This window comes from Panthera uncia, chromosome C2 (assembly GCF_023721935.1).
Source record: "Panthera uncia isolate 11264 chromosome C2, Puncia_PCG_1.0, whole genome shotgun sequence".
Taxonomy (NCBI): Eukaryota; Metazoa; Chordata; class Mammalia; order Carnivora; family Felidae; genus Panthera; species Panthera uncia.
The window spans coordinates 75,677,264-75,702,530 of record NC_064810.1 but is presented as its reverse complement, the minus strand read 5'-3'; the positions used below and the strand labels follow the sequence as shown (position 1 = coordinate 75,702,530).

The following is a 25,267-nucleotide window of genomic DNA, read 5'->3' as shown; positions in this document are numbered from 1 at the left end:
CTAAGAAGCTTTTCTATGCTGGAAAAAGTAATTAATTTCCTAACCTGGAGGTTACTGGATCTGAGCCTATAAGGTGACATGACTGTTTTGTGTCTGTGATAGCTGTAATGTCACCTACTTCCCTACTTGAACTCCAGATGGCATCATATTTCCCTAGGGAGCTGCTCCCTCCTCTCTCCTCTCACACGCTGTGAAATGCCTTTGGTTTAGCACTGTGCTTCAAGACTGTAAGCTCCAGGAGGACAGGGGCATTTTCCTTCCCTCCTCCACCCTCAGAGTGTGTCCAGAGTTTGATAAATATTTGTTGAGTGACTTAGAAGGAATCTTAGGTACATTCTCATAAATATTCTTCCCCACTGCAGCCATAAAACTCCCTGAAATGATTCCCTGTCATATTCGGTGTTGGATGTTAAGCTGCTTTCTTGATTTAAAAGGTTATAGTGTTACCCTGTAGTTTTCTCTAACCTCTCCGTGTTGTTTAAACCACTCTAACTTCAATCAAGTGAAAGTTTTTCCGTAATATTTTGAAGAAGCATAACATATTAACAGTAAAATACATAAATACTAAGTGTACAGATTGATGAATTGTTACAAATGCATCATTATGAAACCATCACCCAACTAAAAGATAGAATATTACCAGATCTTAGAAGATGTATTCTTGCCTGTCTCCATCAGTACTGCCAAAGGTAATCCAGGTTCTGATGTGAAGTAAGTAATTTATGCTGTTCCTTTTTGAGGAAGTGTTCTCCACTGCTTCAGATTCTTTCAAATTTAAACAAGCAAAATAAAAATTTCAGTTTATTTCATATAAACCCAGCAGCATAACACATTATATTAAATCTCTGTCCACATGTCACATCATTTGGTCCTCTGTAACCACCTCATGAGATAGTCATGGCAGAGGGTTTTACTTACATTTAAAAAAAAAAATGAGGTATTGAAAGACTAGAGAAGGAAAACGCCCTGGACCATAATCTCCCCAAGTTCAACTTGATTGTAGAGGGTATCATAAGAATCTTAGCTTTTCCATAAGGTACAGAGGCTGGATTTACAACTATTGTCAATCAGAGGACCGTCTTCTCTGAAATATTTAGGGAATAGAGCACTACACTTGGACCTGGTACAGCAAGTTTTGCCCAATGGTCAACTTGAACTAAGTCACTTGGGCTCTTCTTCTTTTAACTAATATTAATGATAACTCCCATTGGTCAACTGCTCCACATTTTCTCAAGTTTTTCACGTTTGTTATCTACTTTAATAAGAGATAATGATAATAAGTATTTGCTGAAAGCTTCCTATGTGCCTGGACAGTGCTAACTCCTCTACAGGAATTATCAACTACACTCCTCCCAACAGACTGATGAGGTACGTATTGTCACCCCCGCCATGCAAAACTCCTGCCTCAGTCTCCCTGTGTACGTGGTTAATACTTAACCATCAAATTGTCCACCCACTAGGAAATGGAACACTCTTTTCATTCTCATTAAGAAGTGTCCATGAACATCTAGCATGTCAGTCTTAACTTAGTCATCAAGATAGTGATCAGCTTATGACTCTTAAGTGGTTGTTCTGAATCTTTATCTCCTCCTCTCTCAGGCTATTCAAGGTCAAACAATCAAACTTAGAACTCCAAGTGTAGTGCGCTTCTTAAGGTTTCTTTCACCTTCATCTCACTGAAAACCTAGTTCTAGTTCTCTCTCATGAAGGATGAGACTTGATGATATTTCTTCCCTCACCCCACAGAGCATGTTGCTGTTCAAAATATTAAAGAACAAAAGGAAATCAATCTGTTCACATTCTATTCCAAGCTTCTAAAGATGGCAGGTGGTATATTATATATGTCCTCTCAGAGTTCCCAACACTCTGAAGCTCTTTAGTAACAAAAGGGAAGGTAATATCTAAGAGGAGTGTGCCAATGTTTTCTGGAGTGAACTTTGACTCTGCTGTTATATCAAGGTTAGCGACACTGGCTTATGCTGAAAGTGGGGATGTTTCATTGATCTTTCTATGTATTTCTACTGCTGGGCTTTTCTGGAACATTCAGTACTTAACAACAGGACAGTGTTATTTTCAAAGTAAATGTTGAAAATAGAAACCATATTTAGGTTAAAACAGCTTTCATTTATTTAACCTGTCTACAAGGGTTCACAAATCATTTGCAGAACTGTTAAAAAGGAAGACTCATGCTACTTAAAAAAATAAATTTTTAATTAACATACAATAAAATTGACTTTTTTAAAAGTACAACTCTATGAATTGTATAGACTCATTTAATCACTGACCCAGTCAGGACACAGACTCTTCCATCATCCCAAAGACACTACTGTGCTATCCCTTTATAGTTAACACCTGCCCACTACTTCTAGCCCCTGATCTGTTCTCTGTCACCCTAGTTTTGTCTTTTCAGGTATGTCATTTAGATGGAACTGGACAGTTGGTAACCTATTGAGACTGCCTTTTTTCTCTTAACATAATACCTTTGGCATTCATCCAAGTTGTTGTTATGGACAACTCGTTGCTTTGTCTTGCTGAAGAGTAGGCTATTTTTTCCAGTATACCAGTTTGTTTATCCATTTGCCTGTTGAAGGGCATTTGAGTTGTGTCCAGTTTTTGACAATTAATAACAGAGCTGCCGTAAACACTCATGTACAGGTTTTTGTGTCAACATAAGTTTCCAGTTCTCTTGGGTAAATACCCAGGAGTGGGGATGCTGCATCCTATGGCAAGTGTATGCTTGACTTTCTAAGAAGTGGCCATGTGATTTTCCAGAGAGGCAGTGCCATTGTGTAGTCACCGCAGTAGGACGGTTTCAGTTGCTCTGTATTCTGTTTAGCACTCAGCATTGCCAGTATTTCTTACTTTAGTGATTCTGAAAGGTATGTAGCGGTATCTAATTTTGTGCTTTTAATTTTCATTTCCCTTATGGCTGATGATGTTGAACATCCTTCCTGTGTTAATTTACCTCCTGAATATCCTTTTCAGTAAATGTCTCTTTAAGACTTTTGACATTTAAAACTGGGTTGTTTAGATGTATAAAGAAAACGTTGTGTATACACACAACCCCATGCACAGAAGGAAATTTTACCGTTCACAACATGGATGGACCTAGAGGATATTATGCTAAGCATTTAAGTCAGACAAAAAAAGGCAGATACCAAATGACTTCACTTATATGTGGAATCTTCAAAAAACAACAGACAAATAAAGAACAGAAATAGACTTATAAATACAGAGAACAAATGTGATTACGTGTGGTTACGATAGGTGATGGGCAATGGGTAAAACAGGTGAAGGTGATTAAGAGGCACAGACTTCAAGTTGTAAAATTAGTAAGTCATAGGGATGAAAAGTACAGTATATGTATAGTCAATATTGTAATAGCTTTGTATGGTGACAGATGGTAACTGTACCATGGTGAACATTTTGTAATGTATGTAATTGTCAAATCACCATGTTGTATCCCTGAAACTAATATTATATTTTGTCAACTGTACTTCAGTTTTTAAAAAAGTTGGGATGCTTATACTGTGATTCCTACAACTTTATTCTTCGTTTTCAAAATGTTTGTCAAAATTCAAGGCATTTCTCTTTCCATATATGTTTTAAAATCAGCTTGTCCATATCTATAAACAAATCTTGCTAAGATTTTTTATTGGAATTTTATTAAATATGTCGATTAATGTGGGGGAAGAATTGACATCTTTCTATGCGGAGGCTTTCAATCCATAAATATGGTATGTCTCTTGCATTATTTTCTATTGCCACTAAAATATTACCAGAAATGTGGTGGCTTAAAACAACATCCATGTATTACATCACAGTTTCTGTGAGTCAGTTCAGGTACAATATTCTCTGCCTAGTGTCTTACGTGGCTAAAGTTAAAGTGTCAGCAAGGTTATGTTCCTTTCTGGAGGCTCTGGGGAAGAGTATGGTTGCAAAGCTGGGCAGATTTTTTGAAAGTTTTTATTTAAATTCCAGTGAGTTAACCTAAAATGTAATATTAGTTTCAGGTGTGCACTGTAGTGATTCAACAGTTCCATACATTAGCCAGTGCTCATCACAACCAGTGCACTCCATAATACCCATTATCTTTATAACTCATACCTCCATCTCCCTTCTAGTAGCCATCACTTTGTTCTCTACAGTGAAGAGTCTACTTTTTTGCAGCGCTCCCTCTCACTTCCCCCCCTTTGCTCATTTTTTTTTGCTCCTAAATTCCACATATGAATGAAAACATATGGTATTTGTCTTTCTCTGACTGACTTACTTCACTTAGCATAATACTCTCTAGCTCCATCCATGTTGCTGCAAATGGCAAGATTTCATTCTTTTTTTATGGCTGAATAATATTCCATTGTATATATATGTATGTATATATATATATATATATATATATATATATATACCACATCATTTTTATCCACTTATCTATTGATAGGCACTTGGGCTGCTTCCATAATTTGGCTGTTGTAAATAATGCTGCTGTGGACATCGGGGTGTATGTATCTCTTTGAATTAATATTTTGTATTCTTTGGGTAAATACCTAGTAGTATGATTGCTGGATTGTAGGATAGTTCTATTTTTAACTTTTTGAGGAACCTCTATGCTGTTTTCCAAGTGGCTGCATCAGTTTGCATTCCTACTGAGTGTAAGAGAGTTCCTCTTTCACCACATCTTCAAGTTGTTGGTAGAATTTTATTTCCCATGTTGAAGGCCCTAGTTACCTGTTCTCTCGCTGGCTGTCAGGCTATCAGCTGAAAAGCTCTCACAGCTCTAGAAGGTCACCTGTGACCAAACAGAAGGTACTTGACAGGTTACTACATTTATCTTTAACACCAAAGTCCTCTCAAGTTCTTTTCTCACTTCACATTTCCATGATTTGTCTGTCTGCTACATCTCTCTGACTTTAACCAGAGAAAGTTCTTTGCTTAAGGGCTGATGTTAATGATTAGATTGAGTCCATGTGGATCATCTAGTATAATCTCCATATTTTGAAGTCCATAACGTTAATTATGTTTGCAGAGTTCTTTTGGCTAAGTAGGGCAACAAAACAGATTCCAGGGATTTAGGGCATGAGGCCATTTTGCCAACCATGTATTTCTATTTATTTAGGTCATCTTTGATTTCTTTTATCAATATTTTATATATTTCAGCATACAGACCTTTTTACATATTGGTTAGACTTTTTGCTCAGCATTTTTTTTAGTTATTATAACAAGTCTTTTTATTTATTTTTAAATTCTTTTAATTTTTTTTTTTTAATTTTATATTTGAGAGAGAGAGAGAGAGAACACAAGCAGGGGAGGGGCAGAGAAACAGAGACAGAATCTGAAGTAGGCTCCAGGCTCCTGGAGAAAGCCTGATGTGGGGCTCGAAGTCAGGAGCAGTGATATCATGACCTGAGCCAAGTCAGATGCTTAACTGACTGAGCCACCCAGGCGCTTCTTATTATAAGGAGTCTTTTAAAAAGTTTTGTTTTCTAGGCACCTGGGTGGCTCAGTCAGTTAAGCGTCCTCTGACTCTTGGTTTCTGCTTTGGTCATGATCTCACGGTTTGGGTTTGTGAGTCCAAGCCCTGCATCGGGCTCCACACTGTGAGTAGGGGTCTGCTGGGTATTCTGTCTCTCTCCCTCTCTTCCTGCCCCATCCCTGCACACACACTTGTGCTCTCTCTCTTTCAAACTAAATAAATAAACTTAAAAAAGTTTTGTTTACCGTTGTTATTGCTAGTATATATAATTTTTTCATGTTAATTACGTATGCTGTGACTTCTTTTTTTGTAATAAATTCTTTAGGGTTTTCTATGTTGAAAATTACATCATCTGTGACTAGCCTTACTGTACTAGTTAAGACTTCCAGGATGATGGTGAATAGTACTAATAATGAATATCCTTGTCCTGCTGCTGATCTGAGTGGAAAAGTATTTGGTTTTCAACATTAGATGTTATGTTAGCTGTAGGTTTTTTATAGATGCTCTTTATTGGTTTGAGAAGGTTCCCTTCTATTCTTAGTTTGCTAAGGACTTTTATCATGAATGGATACTGAATTTTGTCAAATGTTCTTCTTGCGTCAATTAAGATAATCATGCGGTATTCTTATTTAGACTTTTAAAATACTGAAACCAGTGTTGCATTCCTGGGTTGAACTCTGCTTGGTTGTGGGATATCTGTAGATTTGTTTACTTGTATCATCTGTGGCAGAATTTCGAATCAGAGTAATGTTGTGTCATAAAATGAACTGGTAATTGTTTTGTCTTTTATTTTCTGGAAGAGATTATCTAGAAGAGATGCTATTTATTCTTCAAATGTTTGGTCAGATTCACCAGTGAAATCATCTGGAGCTTGGAAATTTCTTTTTTGTAAGGTTTCTAATAGCAAATTTAATTTTAAAAAATAATGATAAGACCAATAACATTGTACATTTCATTTTGGATGAGCTTTGGTAGTTTGTGGGCTTTGAAATATTGGTCCATTTCATCAAAATTGTGTAATATGTGACTAGAATATTTAGTATTCCCTTAATTACCAATTTTCCCTTTATTACCATTTTAATGCCCCATGATCATTAGTGATGTAGCCTCTTTTATTTCTGACATTAGTGATGTGTGTCTTTTTTTTTTTCCATTGGTTTACCTGGTTAGAGGTTTACCAACATTTTTATTATTGTTGTTCTTTTCAAAAAAACAACTTTTGGGTTCATTTTTTTTCTCTTTAAAATTTTTTCATCTCTACTTTTCATCATTTCCTTCATTTTGCTTGCTTGTTGTATTTTTCTCCTCTTATTCTAGGTCCTTAAGGTAGATGATTAGCTTATTGACTTCAAATTTTTCTTCTTTTCTAATATAAACCTTTTAATACTATAAATTATTTCTAAATGCTGCATTAGCTGCATCCCACTCGTTTTGATATGTTGTATTTTCATTTTTGTTCAGTTTAAGAATTTTCTAATAGTCTTCTTTTTGACCCATGAATTATTTAGACACACGATTGACCCTTGAATAACATGGTTTTGAATTGTGCAGATCCACTTATACACAGATTTTTTTTTCAATAAATGTACTACATTTCTGTCAATGTATTTTCTGTTTCTTATGATTTTCTTAATAACATTTTCTTTTCTCTAGCTTATTCTATTGTAAGAATATTGTATATAACATATATAGCATACAAAATATGTGTTAACCAACTCTTTGTATTAATGGTAAGTCTTCCTGTCAACAGTAGGTTGTTAGTAGTTAAGTTTTTGAGGAACCAAAAGTTATGCATGGATTTTTGACTGTGTGGATGGTCAACACCCCAACCCTTTCTTGTTCAAGGCTCAGCTGTATATACCTTAATTTCTAAGTGTTCGAATATTATCCTCTCATTTTCTTTTATTGGTTTCTAGTTTAATTCTATAGTTAGAGCATATATGCTCAATTCTTTTAAATTTGTTAAGGTTTAATTTATAGTTCATAATATAGCTGATCTTGGTAAATTTCCTATGTGTACTTGAAAAGAATGTGCTTTATTTACTTTTTGGAGTCTTCATATAATTGTTTTATGCATTCTTCCCAGGTTTATAGCTGCATTCGTTAAGAGAAACAAAGTGGGTTTTGCTTACTTCGTTTTACTCATCATTAGAGTTTTCCATGTCACTTTGTTGGTAATTTTATTTACTGGTAAATATTATTTTCTGAAGTATTCTGCACAAGGGTCCCTTTATGGTTCAAAAACTGTGAACTAGATAAAAGATGGATGGTGAAAATAACTTTCATTTCTTAATAAATGCCATCACTCCCTTTCTGTAAGATGGGATAATTAATAACTTGTCCCATGTCCTTTAAAGGCTTGTTTGTCATATCTTAGGTGAGCATACATGCAAAATCTGCTCAAATTTTATTAGTAAGTTAGAGAAGTAAGTTAGGTACAGTTACTGAGTTTATCAGTAAGTTATGATCTGGATGGGATCAGGACTTAAGGAAGTGATTTGGCTGCAGGGTTGACCCGGCATGGAGATGACCATCTAGGGTTTGTAGCTTGGTGTTTATGGCCAAGTTTTCAGTGCACAGATCATAGCAAAGGACATCTGTCAACCAGGAATGAAGCAGCTCATGGCAACTCCGTGGTTATGGGAGGCATATCTAGCTTGGAGCAAGACCTTATGGGGGACAGAATTCAGGCTTCTGGAAAAGAGTGCTGACAAGCCCCAGGTGGAAGGTCCATGTTCCAACTAGGTAGATGGGCTTCAAAGAGTGGCTAGGATCTGGGTATGGGCTAAATACGGAATCAGGAAACTGAGTGAGAAATCCAGTCCTGTGGCCTGGTGAAATGTTACAGTGCAGGAAGAAGGCGAAGTGATTCAGGGATAATACCAGCCTTGGGGTAGGAGACCTAGTTTCAGCCTGTCACCTGCTGGTCCTGTAAGAGAATCATTGGTCAGAGCTGACTCAGAGGTAAGGAGATCCTGAAGCTTAGTAAGCCTAGAGAATGCAGGCAATGGAATGATTCATATGCAGGGGTAGATGTTAAAGTGCTGACCACATGTTAACAATCATCATTAATATTATTGCTGATTACATAAAAATAAATAACTTTTGAAACTTTTTGTCAGGTGGTATTGGCATCTGAGTTGATATACCAGGGAACAGTGGAATTAAATAGGAGCGAAGTACCAATACCTAAGAGGGGACGTATGAAAATGATTAGACGGTAGGTAAAATGGATAGTGCAGGAAAGGCTGACTGGGAATTTATTTTTGTTGGTTGCAATCATCTGAAGCAAGGGCAGAGTCTGTTAAATGCCATGGCAGTAATCTAAAGCTGGGTTGTAATTCAGACCATGAGAAACTGTGTGTTATTAGGCAGGTTCCTTTGCTTTCTGACAGCTTTTCCATCTCTGAAAATATCCAGCACCCTCTCTCCCCAAGACACAAGAACCAAAAATGTATTACTAGTCACAATAATAAAATTCTGAGGGAGAACGGAAGACGATGTTAAATGAACCAGCCAACCTCCTCCCGCTAACCTTGGTACCTTTAGTCTGTCAAACCAGCCTGCACAATCACATTTTCTTTTCAATCTGCTTTATTCTAATTCATCACAGGACAGGACTGACCCTGGATTTGTGTTTGCACACAGGTTATCTTTAGATTGGCTTTACCTTGATGACCTGACTCCTTGCTGCCTCTGAAATAATCCAGTTACTCAAGGGAATATCAATTAAGGCCCTCAGTCACACTAATTAGAATGTCTTCTAAGTGTTGCCCCAGGAATTCAGCAGCTTATAAACAGGCGAATTGGGACAATCCAGAGGTGTGGGCGTTTTGTTTTGTTTTGTTTTGTTTTGTTTTTTATATATAGCCAAAAGCAATTTGAGAGGGAGAGTGCTTTAGCACAGGGAGTATTGAGGCTGAAGTTACTGTGCCCTGAATCTGCAATGAAATATCTGGTTGTTCTCCACTGACAATGATTAATGCAGAATTATTAAATACTTTTATTAATGACTTGGATGAGGACATAGGCATGCTGATCAAGTTCATAGATGACACAAAGCTAGGAGTTAAACAATTACTGTGATGACAGGCTCAGGAGACAAAATGATTTCAAGACAGAATTTAAAGGAAAAAAAAAAGAGAGGTTAGAGTGGGAGAGAGCCAAAGCATAAGAGACTCTTAAAAAATGAGAACAAACTGAGGGCTGATGGGGGGTGGGAGGGAGGGGAGGGTGGGCGATGGATATTGAAGAGGGCATCTTTTGGGATGAGCACTGGGTGTTGTATGGAAACCAGTTTGACAATAAATTTCATATATTTAATAAATAAATAAATAAATAAATAAATAAATAAAAAGACAGAATTTAGTGGCAATACATCCATACATTCTGGCAAGAATGATCTCCAGAAGGCACAATTTGATGATCAAGTCAGTCTTCTAATCAGAAACCTTCATTGATTCCCTATTTTCTGTTTAAATTAAATCCTGAGTCCTTTGCTTGCTATTCAAGGCCTTGCTGGAATCTGATACTAACACTCCCCGCCTTCCAACAACTCTTTATCGTTCTTTTACTAATACCCTGTGCTTGAGCCAAACTGAATTATTTACAGACTATTTCCTTTTTAGGTTCCATGCTTTTCCTATCTGTGAACATTATTCTCCACTGAGTTTCTTTTCCCCATTTTCCTTCTGCTTCAATTCAGTTCTTGCTCAGTTCAAAAGCTACTTCTTGTATTTAGTCTTCTTTGATTGCTTTGGCTGAAGTAATCTCTTTCTTTGGCTAATCTTCCATAACACTTATCTGTTCCTCTCTATGCTTATCAGTGTTTACTTTGTACTGTCATTATTTTTATGCACATTTTAAGTCTTTGCTAGACCTGCTTAGTGCTCGAACTTGTCTGATAAATCTTTGTATACCTTATAGTGCCTCTGCATGTGTCTTGTTCATAGCTGTGACGTTGTAATGATTTATGTCCTCTACTGGGAAGAAATGCCTTTAGAGGAGGTCCCTGTATTTGTATCACAGAGACTTGTAAACAGAAAGTGCTCAGCACATGTTTTATTGAATAAATTAATGACAGAAGAGTGCCCTAAGTTAACGATATAAGAATTGGAAGGGAATGGTGGTGGTAAGAAAGAAACATTTAATCTCTGGGATAAAAAGGTTGTTTAGGATATAATAAACTCACTTGTGGTTTTTGAACAGTCATGCTAAAGGAGAGAGTACAATATGAACTGGAGATTTATGGTGATCAGTGATCAAGAGAAGTGACAGGTGTCGGAAACTTGCTTTGTCCTTTAAAGTGAGCAGGTACTCTGGACTGCTCAGGCAGTACCAGTTTATACCTTTGTTTTGGTGCCACACTCTTACAGGTGTCTCATTTAAATTTTCTTTTTTTAATGTTTATTCATTTTTGAGAGACAGAGTCAGAGCGTGAGCTGGGGAGGGGCAGAGAGAGAGAGGGAGACACAGAATCTGAAGCAGGCTCCAAGCTCTGAGCTGTCAGCACAGAGCCTGATGCAGGACTCCAACTCACAAACCATGAGATCATGACCTGAGCCGAAGTTGGATGCTTAACTAACGGAGCCACCCAGGTGCCCCCACACGTGTCTCATTAAAAGTGCTGTTGTGTGGCCACCCTATCAAATACCTCTTACACCTTTTTTTAGATTATTGGGTCCCTATGGTTGTGAACCTTGTGTCATGGGCTATTATTGGCTGGGTGTGGCATAAATCCCATCTCTGTCACTTACTAAAAATGAGATCTGGACAAGTTATCAAGACCTCTGTAAGCACCCATAGGTGACTGCTGTGTTCAAAACAGCGACAGCCTTGAATATGGAATTTTTCAGAAATATCCAGGTATCAGTAGTTATATCCCTACCAAGGATTTATCAGGGGGAAGGTATGTCTAAGGTAGTAAGGAAATAAGTTTCACAGGATTGTTAAATCTCTAGGCCTTCTGTATTAGAGATCATGCAACCAAATGTAAGGGCATAGTTCTTGCTAGTTTGCTGGTTCAGCTGGTTATCAATAGAAAGGCTAACCGTCACAGAAACCCGACTTTACCCTCATCATTTGTCTCTTCCAAGGAGAAGAGGAGAGCAGGCACAGCAGGACATGAGGTTTATATATTTCCCCCTGCTATAAAGTCAGAGTGTAGTGGACTATAAACCGAGTTTGAACCCAGGATTTCTAGACTTTCTATTTATCACTAAGAAGGAGAAGTGCCTGGGTCATAAAATATTTCCAGACCACGAGAATGCTAAAGAGATCAAATTTATCTGCCAGAAATGTGACTCCTGATGAAAACATTGAAGAGGAATATTTTTCATAAGTAGGCAGTTATAGTTGAATGATTGAGAGATTGTTCTAGAGCCAAACTGCTGGAGCTTGACCATTATTCTACCACTTTCTAGGCAAAAGAGGTTGGCTATGTTATTTAAACTTGTATCAGTTTCTTTATCTGTAGTATGGGTGATGAAAGAAAAAAAAAAACTATTTTATTGGTTGGTTCCTGCAATTAAATTTGTTAATATTGTAAACATGTTAGAACAGGTCCCTGTCCACAGTCAGCATGGGGATGCAGTAATTATTAAACTCTTGAGAGTGATAAGTACTCTCCCTTAACTTTGTATTTATGTTGACAGGATGGGACTTCTTTGGTGTGTAATGAGTCTCTACTTCTATGGGATCCTGCAAAGTGATGCCTCAGGTAAGTGAATGGTTTTTGGCAATCTATTAAGGTACAGATGATCTCTAGGGTATAATGTGTCAACTCTCTGAAAAATGAGTTAAGACAAAATAATATTTAAATCCATTGTCTTTTGTGGTACCATAGAATCACAGATATGAAAGAAATAGAATTTTGGTGATGGGAGGACCACTGACACCTTTAGTCTTTAAGGGGCAGAGTGTACTTGGGGCAGTGGTCTGGTATGTCTAAATATAGGAATTTTCCATCATATCCAAGCCAACCAGAATCTGGCTTCTTTCCCTTCACCTCAGGTCTTCTGAGACAAGAAATGACAGAGATGTAGCATGACCCTGTTTTTTAAACTTCAGGACGTAGTGGAAGAGGTCTTGGGGCTAACAGTCCATTGAGACCTTTTAAGAATGATGGGTTCCTGTCATACTGCTTCTATCTGGGAAAGAAAGAATCTATCATTTTTTTTTTTCCTTTGGGTGTTGCTTCTTTTTTTTAAATTTTTTTTTAATGTTTATTCATTTTTGAGAGACAGAGAATGAGCAGGGGAGGGCCAGAGAGAGAGAGAGGGAGACACAGAATCCAAAGCAGGCTCCAGGCTCCGAGCTGTCAGCACAGAGCCCGACCTGGGGCTCGAATTCATGAGCCATGAGATCATGGCCTAAGCTGAAGTCGGACACTCAGCCAACTGAACCATCCAGGTGCCCCTGGGTGTTTCTTCTTAAGAGAAGCCAGCCAAAGCTTGTTTGAGTTTGAATAATCAAACTCGGTCATCACGGAACTGGATCATGTGAAATCAGATTCACAAGGGATTCGAAAGTTCATCATTTCAGGGCTCCTCTCATCTCCAGAATTACTCCCCAGAATGGTTCCATGGTAACTCTACCTAGTAATCATCTCATTGCAGCCCATATGTCTTTGGACTGGCCAAGTTCTTACAAAGCTTTTTAGTATACATGATTGAGATTTGTTTTTGTCATTTCCACATTTCTCTGGTTCAACGGCTTGATTTAAGTAGAAAAAAGTCAATCCAGTGGTAGTCTAATTTTAATTCAAGGAACCTAGATATCTTCATTTGAAGAAGCTTCTCATGTATAATTCCCCTGAAGACCATGGAGAATACTTTGAATACCATTATTTTAATTCCTCTCCTGTGTGAGAGGTCTTCAGAAATGTTAAAATAGTGATCATATAACCTTGACAGTGTTTTCCTATATTCTTCACATACCATGGATTTGAGCCCTCTTCAACCTGATTATCTTTTCTGGGTATGTTTCAGTTTTTCTATACCACTTAAAGCATTTTATCGGAAACCAAAAATAGCACTAAAGAAAGGGTATAACTAGGACAGAGTACGACTCAAAGCTGAGAGAAGTAAAGATAACTTCCAACCTCATTGGCCCTTTTCACAAGGAAAGCATATTTGCTAACCTGGACTGATATGCAGCTGGGAACCACTAGTACACAGATCTACTGGCTGTTTAGACCAGCATCTTTCCTGCTCGATTGAGTGTCTCATGTGACTGGTCAGTGCTGTGATGTCCTTAATTTTAAACATGTTGAACATAATCCCTGATTATAATCAGTTCTTATTTGATTTAGTTCTATGCTTGAATGTTATCTACTTACAGAAGCCTTCTTTAGCCACCTTAACTAGAATAGCCCTGCCAATCACACATTCCTATACCCACCTTTAGTTTCCTTTATGACACTCATCACTTCCTGACATTATACTAATTTTCTCTTATCTCCTTCTCCTCCTTTCTCCTCTTTTTCCTCCCTGCCCTCCTCTCTTTTCTTCTCCTCTCTCTCTCTCTTCCCCCTGCCCCCTTCCCTTTCTCCTTCCTTCCCAATTTCTCTACTTGTAAGCTGTGCAAGGACAAGGACTTGTCCTCTTTGTTTGTTACCCAAATACTTGCAGTAATGATTGGTACATAGACACATAGTAGGCACTCTCTCTGTATATACATTTCATAAATGGATGGAAAAAAGTCCCTTCACATCCCTTTTGCCCAAATTGGCCAATTTTATAATGGAACTTGTTTGGATTCATACCAGTAATTCATCGATATGGTTTTATGTCCTGCCTCCCCTTGAAGGTAAAGGGAGAGTTGACCATGTTACTCTTGTTGAGAGATCAGTGAGATCTCAGAAGTTTGAGGGTACTGGTATCTCCCCAGCCATCCTGGCAGTGTTGCTTTTCTGAATGACCTTTACTGTAATCCATCCAAGGAGGTCCCCCACCCCCCACCCCAAATGCTATTGGAAAGCGAATTTTCTACCCAGGAACTGTGACTCATAACTCTGCTGGGGAAGCTGACTTCTTGAATAAGATAAGTTTTCATACCAGCCCCATTGAGTCACCATGGGAGCAGGAAACATGTTGTAATCCCCTCAGCCCATCTGGCACATACTCATTTGCCTTCCTTATGAAAAGGTATATTGTGTCTGTGTCACTGATGCACTTCCTAGTTGGAGGAAGAGGAACAAAAAGGAAGCGTTGTTGACAAAAATAAAAGGAGCAACTAACTCTGGGCTACTAGGGGATAAAAGAGACCATTGCACGTGTTGGGGGAATCAACCAACTTCTCATACATCAAGGTATCACTTCGTACAACCATATAGATGCTGGCAGACTTGTTGGCCTTTCATGAGCTTCTTCCTATGCTTCATGTTCCCAGCTTTAATGGAATCACAGATTGATGTGAAGAATAAAGGGGTAATAGCCAGAAAACCCTAAATCAATGTACATGCATATGATATTAGTAGGAGTCTTGTTTGGTTGTTCTGGGCCTTTCTGTGTGGTCTCTTCTTTTAAGGGGAGCCCCACATTTAAAAAACATAATTTTAGAGGTGCCTGCGTGGCTCAGTTGGTTGAGCATCTGGCTTCGGCTCAGGTCATGAAATTACTGTTTGTGAGTTCAAGCCCCACGTTGGGCTCTGTGCTGACAGCTCAGAGTCTAGAGCCTGTTTCAGATTCTGTGTCTCCCTCTCTCTATGCTTCTCCCCTGCTTGTGCTCTCTCTCCCTCTCTCTCTCAAAAATAAATAAACATTAAAAATTAAAAAAAAATAAAAAACATAATTTTCTTTGTTTTGAGAGAGAGAGAGCCGGCATGATCAGGGGAGGGGCAAAGGAGAAAGAATCCCAAGCAGGCTCCACACTGTCAGCTCAGAGCCATACCTGGGGCTTGATCCCAGGAACCGAGATCATGACCTCAGCCAAAATCTAGAGTCAGACACTTATTTGACTGAGCCACCCAGGCACTCCTGGGAAGCCCCACATTTAAAAAAGAAGCCATATTGACATAAGAGCTTTAGTTCCATGCAGTGTGTTTTAAGTGCAGTGAACTGGACTTCAAGGCACAGAATTCTGACCTCAGAACACAATCTTCCTGGTAGCAATACTAGGATTTCCTTATTCATTCAGGGAAGTGGAAGCAATATTTTCATCTCAGGTGGCCATTAAAGCAAATGCTTAAGAAAAAAGCATTTACTTTTAAGGAATTAGAGCTTGGATAATTATAATGGTGATATTATAATGTGGTAGTTATAGTGGTAATAATAAACCTTCCTTTGCTGAAAAAGCACTTTGCATTTTACATATCCAACATCATTTGACTCTCACTCCCAAAATATAAAGTGGTCAGGCTGTTGTAACCACCTGTTTTGAAAAAGAAAATTAGAATTAAAGAAGTTAAGTGAATTACCCAAAGTCACAAAGCTAATATGTAACATAACTATGACTTCAACTAGATCCTCACACAATTAAAAAAAAAAAAAGATTAAAATCCAAAGGGTCACAGGTTTCGCTAACTGTTAAAGAACCACTCAATAGATTTCTGCACTTTTTAGATAAGAAATATCTTCCCTCATGACTCCTCCGCCCCCCACCTTAGTTGTTTTCTTCAGGAGGAAAATCACTGCACTGTAAGCTCAAAATTCAATATTCCCATTTTTGCTTCTTATGGTATTGAACATTTCCGATACTAAACTCAAAGAAGTTTTGTTTTGCAACAATTCTGAAAGCAACTTGTCACACATTTCTCCTTTGGTGTGTTCCATTGGCAACATGTTAGGAAGTTGAACTGTTAAAACTGCCTTTAGAGTAGAAAGAAATATTTGCAATTTGTGATTCCACGCTGGGGACAGGGTTGAGAATGGCACCACATGTAATATGGTGACTTTAAAAAATATTGCCATATCAAAATTATTTGTTACAGAGACCATGTGAAAAAGATAGCACTGCATTGTCACTCCAGGTGCATGCACACACACACACACACACACACACACACACACACACAGATCTTTGAATATTGTTTTTTATTTCAAGGTCAACAGATGACTATGTGCCAGGTGCAGGGCTAGATTTCACACACATTGTCATTAATGTCACAGAAAACAATGGAGACTGGGGTTGGGAACCTGGAGATTCTTACACACATTTTATGGTTTAGGAAAAGAAGAACCAAAGAAGTGACCTAGGTTAACAGTGGTCTGGTGGCATGTCCAGTAGACCTAGGTTCTGAAGACTGCCTCTACTCCCGAAGCAGACCTCTTTCCTTTAAACTACATTGTCTTCTTGGGGCACCTGGGTGGCTCAGTTGGTTAAGCTCTGACTCTTGATTTCGGCTCAGGTCATGATCTCACAGTTCATGAGATTGAGCCCCACATTGGGCTCTCAGAACCTGCTTGGGATTCTCTGTCTCTGACCTTCCTCCATTCTTCATGTTCTCTGTCTCTCTGTCAAAATAAATGCTTAAAAAATAAATGACATTGCCTTATTTTAGGATTTTGTTCTGCTAATAGAGGTTAAGATCCTGTGATTTAATTGCCATTAATTTTGAGAAATTTGCCAAGGGTGGAAATAATCTTTTGGCTTTTTGAGAGTGACTAATAAATAACTTATTTATTTAAATAAGTAAAAACACTGGCTTACCAAGAATCGAGAGACATTGCTTTAAGTTCTGACTGTCACTTTGTGAGTGTTTAATGACATTAAGGAAGTCATTTAATCAGTCTGTGGTCACTGTGACCTTACCTATAAACCCAACCAACCAACCAAAAATAGCAAAGCTTCAGCCAATTCTGCTTTCTTGTTTGATTTTATATTAAAGAGCACTATGAGAATTTTTACACATTATGGACGAACACAGATACACTCTCCCTTTTATTTAAATAAGCAATTTCTAAATTTTTTCAATGTTTATTTTTTGAGAGACAGAGAGAGAAAATGAAAACGAGAGAATGAGCGGGGGAGGGGCAGAGACAGAGGGAGACAGAATCCAAAGCAGGCTCCAGGCTGTAGGCTCTGAGCTGTAAGCACAGGACCCGACGCAGGGCTCGAACCCATGAACTGCAAGATCATGACCTGAGCCGAAGTTGGATGCTTAACTGACTAAGCCATCGGAAGCCCCTAAATAAGCAATTTCTAAATGGCAAGTATTTCTTTTACCATGATTTTACTTTAGTCTAAAGATCATGTGTTTGACAATTTCATATTATAGAATCCGGGACAATAAGGGTAGGCTCTTATGTAAGTGTCTTAGAGTCAAGTCTGACAGAGAGAAGAGAAAATAAATAACCAAACAGAATGCCATGGGAGAGCAGAGAAAGTTACTAGCCTGGTACGGGGCTCTGAGAGAACACATCCCAGTCAAAGAACAATTGCTCTTTTCTTGGAGATAATGTATCTCTTATTTGGGACCAGAACAGTGCAGTTGGACTATTGGACAATGTGAGGGTATTTAGAAGCCAAGCTAGAAGGGTAGGTTGGGGATAGGAATTCTTACAGGTGAAGAGACTATTTGTGTTTAATACATTTTAGATATAGTTGGCTGGTTCTTGTGTGTGTGTGTGTGTGTGTGTGTGTGTGTGTGTGTGTGTGTGTTTGTGTGTGTGTATCTTACTTTTGTAAGGGCTTATAATATTTCTGATGCTATGTAATGGTTCTTTTAGCTTTGGTAAGCTTTTTTTTTTTTTTTTTTTTGTTTGTTTGTTTGTTTGTTGCCAATCCCAGTAGCTCCCTAGTATCTGAATATGCTTTCTGAAAAACTCCATACTTGGATGTACTTGTGACATTCAGTCCTGTCTGTTGCTCATGGCTGGTCATCCTGAACATACTTCGTTTCTATGCAATTTAGTCGAAACAATTTGAGAATGTCTGAAGAATACAGTTTCGTTTTATTCTTAGACCTAAAGGTCATTGGAATTATAACATTTCACCCTGGTGTCCTTTAAATGCTTCTCCTTGGGAGCAGATATATTCCCTCTTTTTTTTCTTTTGTTGTATTTTGAAACACCCTGATGCTTATTTTTAAGTTGCTTATGCTTCCCAAAGGTAGGTATTCTGTAGCTTGATTGAAAAGAGATTTGAGTACCATAATTTATTGGCCTGATGCTAACTTTGCAAATATAAACTCTCCTGAACAGCTTCTTGTATCACAGTGGTAATTCTATGTTTAGAGAAATGACCTGATTCTTCCTTCACATGGCTGCATTAGTTAAGAGAAGCCCAGATTTTTGCAGGGAATACATTTTGTATATGGGGTTATAGGTGACAATGTCTGCTTTATGAGAATTAATTCAAGGTTTAAACACCTTCATTTTTGCAAGGTGTTTGCAAACCTTTGTTTCTGCCTTATGATGAGCTTTATAAAACCAGACCACTGTCTTGATGATCAGTGACTAAATCCTATGCACTAAATATATATATATATATGTGTGTGTGTGTGTGTGTGTGTATGTATATGTATGTGTGTACATAGGTATATATATGTGTATATATACACACACACATATATATGTATATATAATAAAAATAATTAAAAATATATATACACTATGTATATATGCACTATATACATATATACACTAAAATAAAATAATATATATATGTACTCTCAAGATAAAAACACAATGATACTTGTATTTTGAAATCCACTAAGGGCCAGTATCTCTCATTATTTATTTTTGAGGCACAGAGAGAAATGGATCCATTTTACAAATACTCTGGGAACCTCAGTAAATAATTTCAAGTACCTTTTATCCAAACCTATAAAAGCTGAAATACAAAAATGCCCTCTTTTTGTCTTTCTCTGTTTTAGAGGCAATAGGCACAATGATAATACAAGATGGCAGAGAAAATGAGAGAAAACAGATAAAACAGTCACACCCATAATAAACTAGACTTGGCGGAGTTCTATTGTTTTCATGAATTTTATTTCTCTTTCTGCCGTCAGAATCAAACTTTTGGTATAACTGTACATTACTGAGAAATGAATATCACTTTCCCATGGTGTTTGTAGAGTCTGAACTAATAGTTTAAGGCTATTTGTTCATCAGCCCTTTCGAAATACTTTCATATTTTTTGAAGTGCTTCCTGAGGTAGGCAGGAGTGTGCACTTTGATATGTGCATGAAGGTACTGATGTTTGCATTCCACCTTAACTTCTGTAATAGGATGTTATGGTCCCTTTAAAGGGACCACACCAACAAGAGGGAACAAGTGAAGAGTATCACCAACTATGCTTCCTAGTGGAACTTGTAGGGCTTACACTGTAAATGTAGATTCCTGAAAGGAAAGAAACAGCAAGAGAGTGCATCCATCAGCCACCAATGGCTTTTCTATGTAAATATAATTTTTTGTTAATATTACATGGTGGGTTTCGATTTCTAATTACTTAAACTTACCTACAAGTACAACCATAGTTGAAATATAGGACTGTACTGTTGTTAAAGCAAACGCAGATATACAAATTGTTGTTCCCAAGTGGATCCCTACCATCGTGAACCATTATTTACTATATAACTTTGTTTTCCCTTTTTTCTTTGGGGAGAAACCTTTAATCATTCACCATGGGCTTGTTTGCTGTTTAAACACATTATACCTAATAGCTTAAATTGATGAGCCTGGGTTAACTCTGTTATTCTCTAGATCCTTTGGGAGTTCAGACTGCCCCCAAAAATTTCCTGATGAACTAATTTTTGCTTTTCAGAGAGAAAGCATTAATATTATCCTCATATTTTCTAATTTGCCTTGGACTTTTTGATCTATCTGGTCCCCTAGGGAGAATTGAATTTCTCTTATGCAAGACTTTTTGACATCCATGGCTTGATTTTAAATGCTTCTTCAGCACTTTTTACTCAAGGTACAGAACTATGATGAGAAGGAACAGGGAGGCAGAGAGAAAAGGAAGGGAAAGGGAGACAGGGAGAGAGAGAAGAGATAAGAGATACAGATAGAGACAGAAAGACTGAGAGAAAGAGGAGAGAGGGAGAGGAAGGGAGGTAGGGAAAGAGGAAGGAGGAGGAGAAAAGGAGAGAGAGATACAAAGAGAGATAGAGACACAGAGACAGTCTTCCCACAGAGGAGCTCACTGGATTTGATACCAACCCAAGAATATATCCCCCCCCCGCCTCCCCAAGGAAATAGATGGTATTGGATGGTATTCTTTTTTTTTTTTTTTAAGGTTTTTTCATTTTTCAGAGTCAGAGAGAGACAGAGCACAAATGGGGGAGGGGCAGAGAGAGAGGGAGACACCGAATCTGAAGCAGGCTCCAGGAGGCTCCAAACTGTCAGCACGGAGCCCGGCGTGGGGCCTGAACTCACGGACTGCAAGATCATGACGTGAGCTGAAGTCAGACGCTTAACTGACTGAGCCCCCCAGGCGCTCCTGGATGGTATTCTTTTCGAACATTTTTAAACATTTCTTTTTTATCTAGGTCTTTTTTATTTTATTATTATTATTTTTTTACATTCTGACTCTTTTTCTCATCCCTAATGTATTAAAATGATGAGAGCATGGAGGACCTGGATGGCTCAGTCCATAAAGTGTACAACGTGATCTCGTGGTGAGTTTGAGCCCTGTGTTGGGCTCTGTGCTTACAGTGTAGAGCCTGCTTGGGATTCTCTTTCTCCCTCTCTCTCTGTCCCTCCCTGACGTGTGCTCACTCTCTTCCTCTCTCTCAAAATAAGTAAATAAACTTAAAAAAATGATGAGAGCAAATAAAAGCCATGCATATTGTAGAGGTTTCCTTAAATATGGTCACCTCCAACCATGAGAGCCATCAACATGTCCAGGGATACTGCTTTGCCGTTCGCAACTCTGACGAAACTGTACAGCAGATATGGTGGAAGCAAAGAGCTAATCGTGGCCTTCACAATAATGAAGAGGAGACAGTGACAGACTCTGTATCCCCCTTTACACTCTGCCTTCCTAAGGTCTAAGGCAGAAACAATCTGCTGTTGTTTGCAATTGACATGAGCTATAACATGTCTTTCCTATTAGCAGTGTATTTGCTTGAGGCTCAGTAGAAACCCAGCTTGTATTCAGGTCTAGGAGGAAGGTGTAGCTTTGGAGAATAATTGAAATCATGGAAATTGTGAATAGAGCAATTAGTAAGTGAATGTGTTCGAGGAGTCACTCCCACTGCATGCAGTGTTCTTAGTGACATACCAAGGGAGACTTCAGGAAGAAAGTGAAGGCAGGGTCTTTGTTCCTGTTTGCTTTATTAGAGCCAACTCTTAGATATCTCATCTTTATTACTCTAAATATCCTGTTATTACAAGGGTCCATTCTCTCATCTACAATGCAGTGGTAATTGATGATGGCAATAATAGCCATGAAACATTACACACTATTGGATTTTTCTTAATCACTAAAGGAAGATCATGTTAAGCTAAGCATGGCTTTAAATCTATTTTATTCTAATTTTTTTGTGAATTGGTAATAACTATGTAGTGGAGTGTGTATGTGTGTGTGTGTGTGTGTGTGTGTGTGTGTGTGTGTGTAATAGAAGAAAAAGGAGGTGGGGGAACTAACATTAATTGAACAATTGAACCAGGGATTATGATTATATATAATATTACATAAATTTTTGAATAGCCCCATAAGATAGGGATAGGCATTTTTATTTTGTTGCCAGTGAGGAACCCTAGATTCAGAAAAGTGAATTAAAAAGTTAAATTAGCTTAGTAACTTACTAGAGCTATTGAGTGGTACAACTTGTATACCTGTTTGATATTAAAATGCACGCATGCTAGTTTTGCTATACCACGTTGCCAAGGAATTCTTTACAGTTAAAACTCTGCCTTCTAAACATGCCAACCAAAGCTGTCTTTCAGTAATTGATATAGTGGAGCACATATATTTGCAAAAAGAAACACTCAACCAATTAAACAAAACACAGGATGTGATTTTTCACATTGCAGATACTATTTTAAATTGATTTGCTCCAGGATTCCTGAAACATATACAGTGCACTTTGACTTCATATATTCAGATGAGACACATTTTTCCAAGGCTATAAGAAGTTTTCTAAAGGAAAGAGCAGTTCTGAACAAGGCTACAGATGGATGAAGGTATGGTGGTTCAGTGCCGATGCAATGGGTTTGAGTGAAGTGGGAAACCATTAACTTTGGTATACTGCAAGATGGCTTTGCCGTTGTTCAGTTAGCTTCCCATGGGGCAAACTCAGAGATGGTAACTGTAGCTCCCTATCTTTTCCTTCTTACCCAACTACAGCAGGCTCTGTCCTTCCTCCAGGGTGCTTGGGGACTTAGTAAATGATATTTACATATGGCTCAGAAAGTTTTTTGGTACCCAACAGTGTAAAGCTCTAGAAAATTCTTTTCAGTCTAAAAATATCAGCTTTTTTTTTTCCCTGCTAGACTTTGGCAGTGATTGGGTGTGAATTTTGAGATTTGATGATGGTTTCACTCCAAGTTCCATTTTATTCCTGATGGAGCTGGAATGTTTTATCTTTTTCAGAAACTGTCACTTTTGTGTATGTGTATATGTTTGTCTGTAGGTGTATGTGGCAGCAAAATAGCCAGAGTAACACTCACCTGGGTCCAGCAAGTGCACAAAAGATTGGCTGGCAGCATTATCACCAATCCATACGTAGATATGTTATTTCACTCCCCGCAAACTCTCCAGAAGTGAGCACCTGAAAAATTTTTCAGGTTTAATGCACAAATCCCCTTCAGTCTCAGGGAAATCAGTGTTTTCCATAGATTAGTTATCTGTTTTAAAGTATGCAATACTTTAATCACAGAAGGATGGTAAGTATTCCCCTTTTATTTTGAGAATGTACCTTTGTGATTTAAAAGGAACACGTCAGAGGTCTGTATAACCTCTACATTTAGGAAAACTGGTTCTCCATGATGAGATGTGAAACCTAGCTCAGTTGATGTTTCCTGGGCATCTGTTATGTGCAAAACTTTGTTACCACAGGGAATGTAAAGATGAGTAAGACACTTTGTAATCATTCATTCATAGTGTATGGATGTATGCTAGACGCTGGGCTTTCCTGTAATTTATTTGTAAATAAGACAGAAATGATCTGTGCTCCCATGAAGCTTATAGTCTTCGGAAGAGCATGGGACAGAAGAAAGTAAGTAAATAAACACATTTTAAAAGACAGTTCTGTGAAAATTACCTACAGGTCGTTACATTGATGAAAAGAAATCAGACGGTGCTCCATTTGTCAGGTGGCTAGGGAGCATCTACTCAAGTGGATGACGTTCTCTTGAGAACTGAAGGATAAGAAAGAACCACCTATACAAAGCAAAGGGAAGGCAACGGGATGGCCTGTGTGGAGACCCTCAGCTGTGAGGATCATGCTGCCAGTGTTGCTCTAGTTGCAAGAACTAGGGGGAGAGCGAGGTGGGCAGGATCCAGCGCATATTAAGGGTGTTGTCACATTTCCCTTCACTGCAACAGAAAGTCATTGACAGGGTTTGAGCTGGTTCCTGACATTATCTAGTTTTTACATGGTCATGTTAGCTGCTATGCGGGAAATAGATTGGAGAAGATTTCAGCTTCTCCCGTATGGTGGACAAGGTCTCCTAAACAACCCTTCTGCTGTGAGGCAACCAGAAATGCTGCATTTAAAAATAAATGTCTTTTAAAATGAATTGCTGAGTTGGTAAGAAATCCTCAGAGGACAAGATTGAAGTGAAACCAGGAATCCAGAAAAGAAACGAAGCCAGCTCTACAGCTGGCAGCTGCCCAAGGTAGCATCCAGAGTTAGTGAGAAAAGATATATTTAGGTGCTAGAACGTTTGGATACTTTCTTTAATATAAAGTTACATTCTTACCTTTTGCCTCCCCCCCTCCCGCCCCCGCCAAAAAAAATCTCAGTTGAATGAAATATTTAAAGGTAACAAATAAATTAAATCCTAAAAAGTACTAGAAGAAAATATATGCAAACTTTTTCATAATGTTGAGGTAGAGGATACCTTTCCAGCTATATCATCAAAGGTAGGGGCCGTTCAAGGTTTGCTATATTTGACTACATAAACATTGGCATTATAAGTTAAAGGGCGAATGAAAAACTGGAAAATATAGAATATGGCAAAGGGTTGATGTCATTAAGGAACTCTTGTATGAACACTCAAAAATATTTAACTTGCATTTCAGGCAGTTCAAAAAAGATAAAACTGAATTGATCATAGTTGAAAGGATCAAGTTCATAAGTAAGAAGATAGATGCAAATTGAACCAACCATTCTTGACCCATTACTTTGGCAATGATTGAAGAGAACAAATCCCACCCAGCAATGGCCAGGATATGGTGGTCTAACAACCAGATGCCAGATGTGGTGTTAATATACCCTGTGGGCCACAGTGTTCTTGGAACAGGCTTTGTGGAGGGCACTGGAGCTATTTGTTTCAAAGATACTACAGTGCCTCCCTTTGACCTAGTAATGAGCCTCTACGCATATAGCCTAAGGAAATAATCAGAGAAGTGTATCAAGATGTAGTCACAACTTTGTTTTTCATACAACTGTTAAAATAGGTAATATTGGAAACTTTGCAAAAATATCCAGTGGTAAAAGATGCTTAAATAATGTGTTATATCAGTAACATGGGGATACAATTGAAACATTAAAAGTATAATTTTGCATTTGTTGATACGGAGCTTAGTTTATAATAGATATTTCTGGGGGTGCCTGGGTGGCTCACTGGGTTAAGCATCTGACTCTTGGTTTTGGCTCAGGTCATTATCTTGTGGTTCCTGAGTTCGAGCCCTATGTCAGTCTCTGTGCTGACAGCTCAGAGCCTGGAGCCTGTTTCAGAT

The 25,267-nt window shown here is 38.1% G+C and overlaps 1 protein-coding gene across 2 annotated transcripts in view; it reads left to right on the top strand.

The window, feature by feature from the left end:
• IL1RAP (interleukin 1 receptor accessory protein) overlaps nucleotides 1-25,267 on the top strand; it is a 130,831-nt gene that overhangs the window by 36,162 nt on the left and 69,402 nt on the right. For both annotated transcript variants that reach the window (XM_049628412.1, XM_049628411.1), the window contains exon 2: nucleotides 12,127-12,191. In XM_049628412.1, the coding sequence (XP_049484369.1) occupies nucleotides 12,128-12,191 (64 nt within the window). In that variant the 5' untranslated portion in view covers nucleotide 12,127. The remainder of the gene's footprint in view (nucleotides 1-12,126; nucleotides 12,192-25,267) is intronic.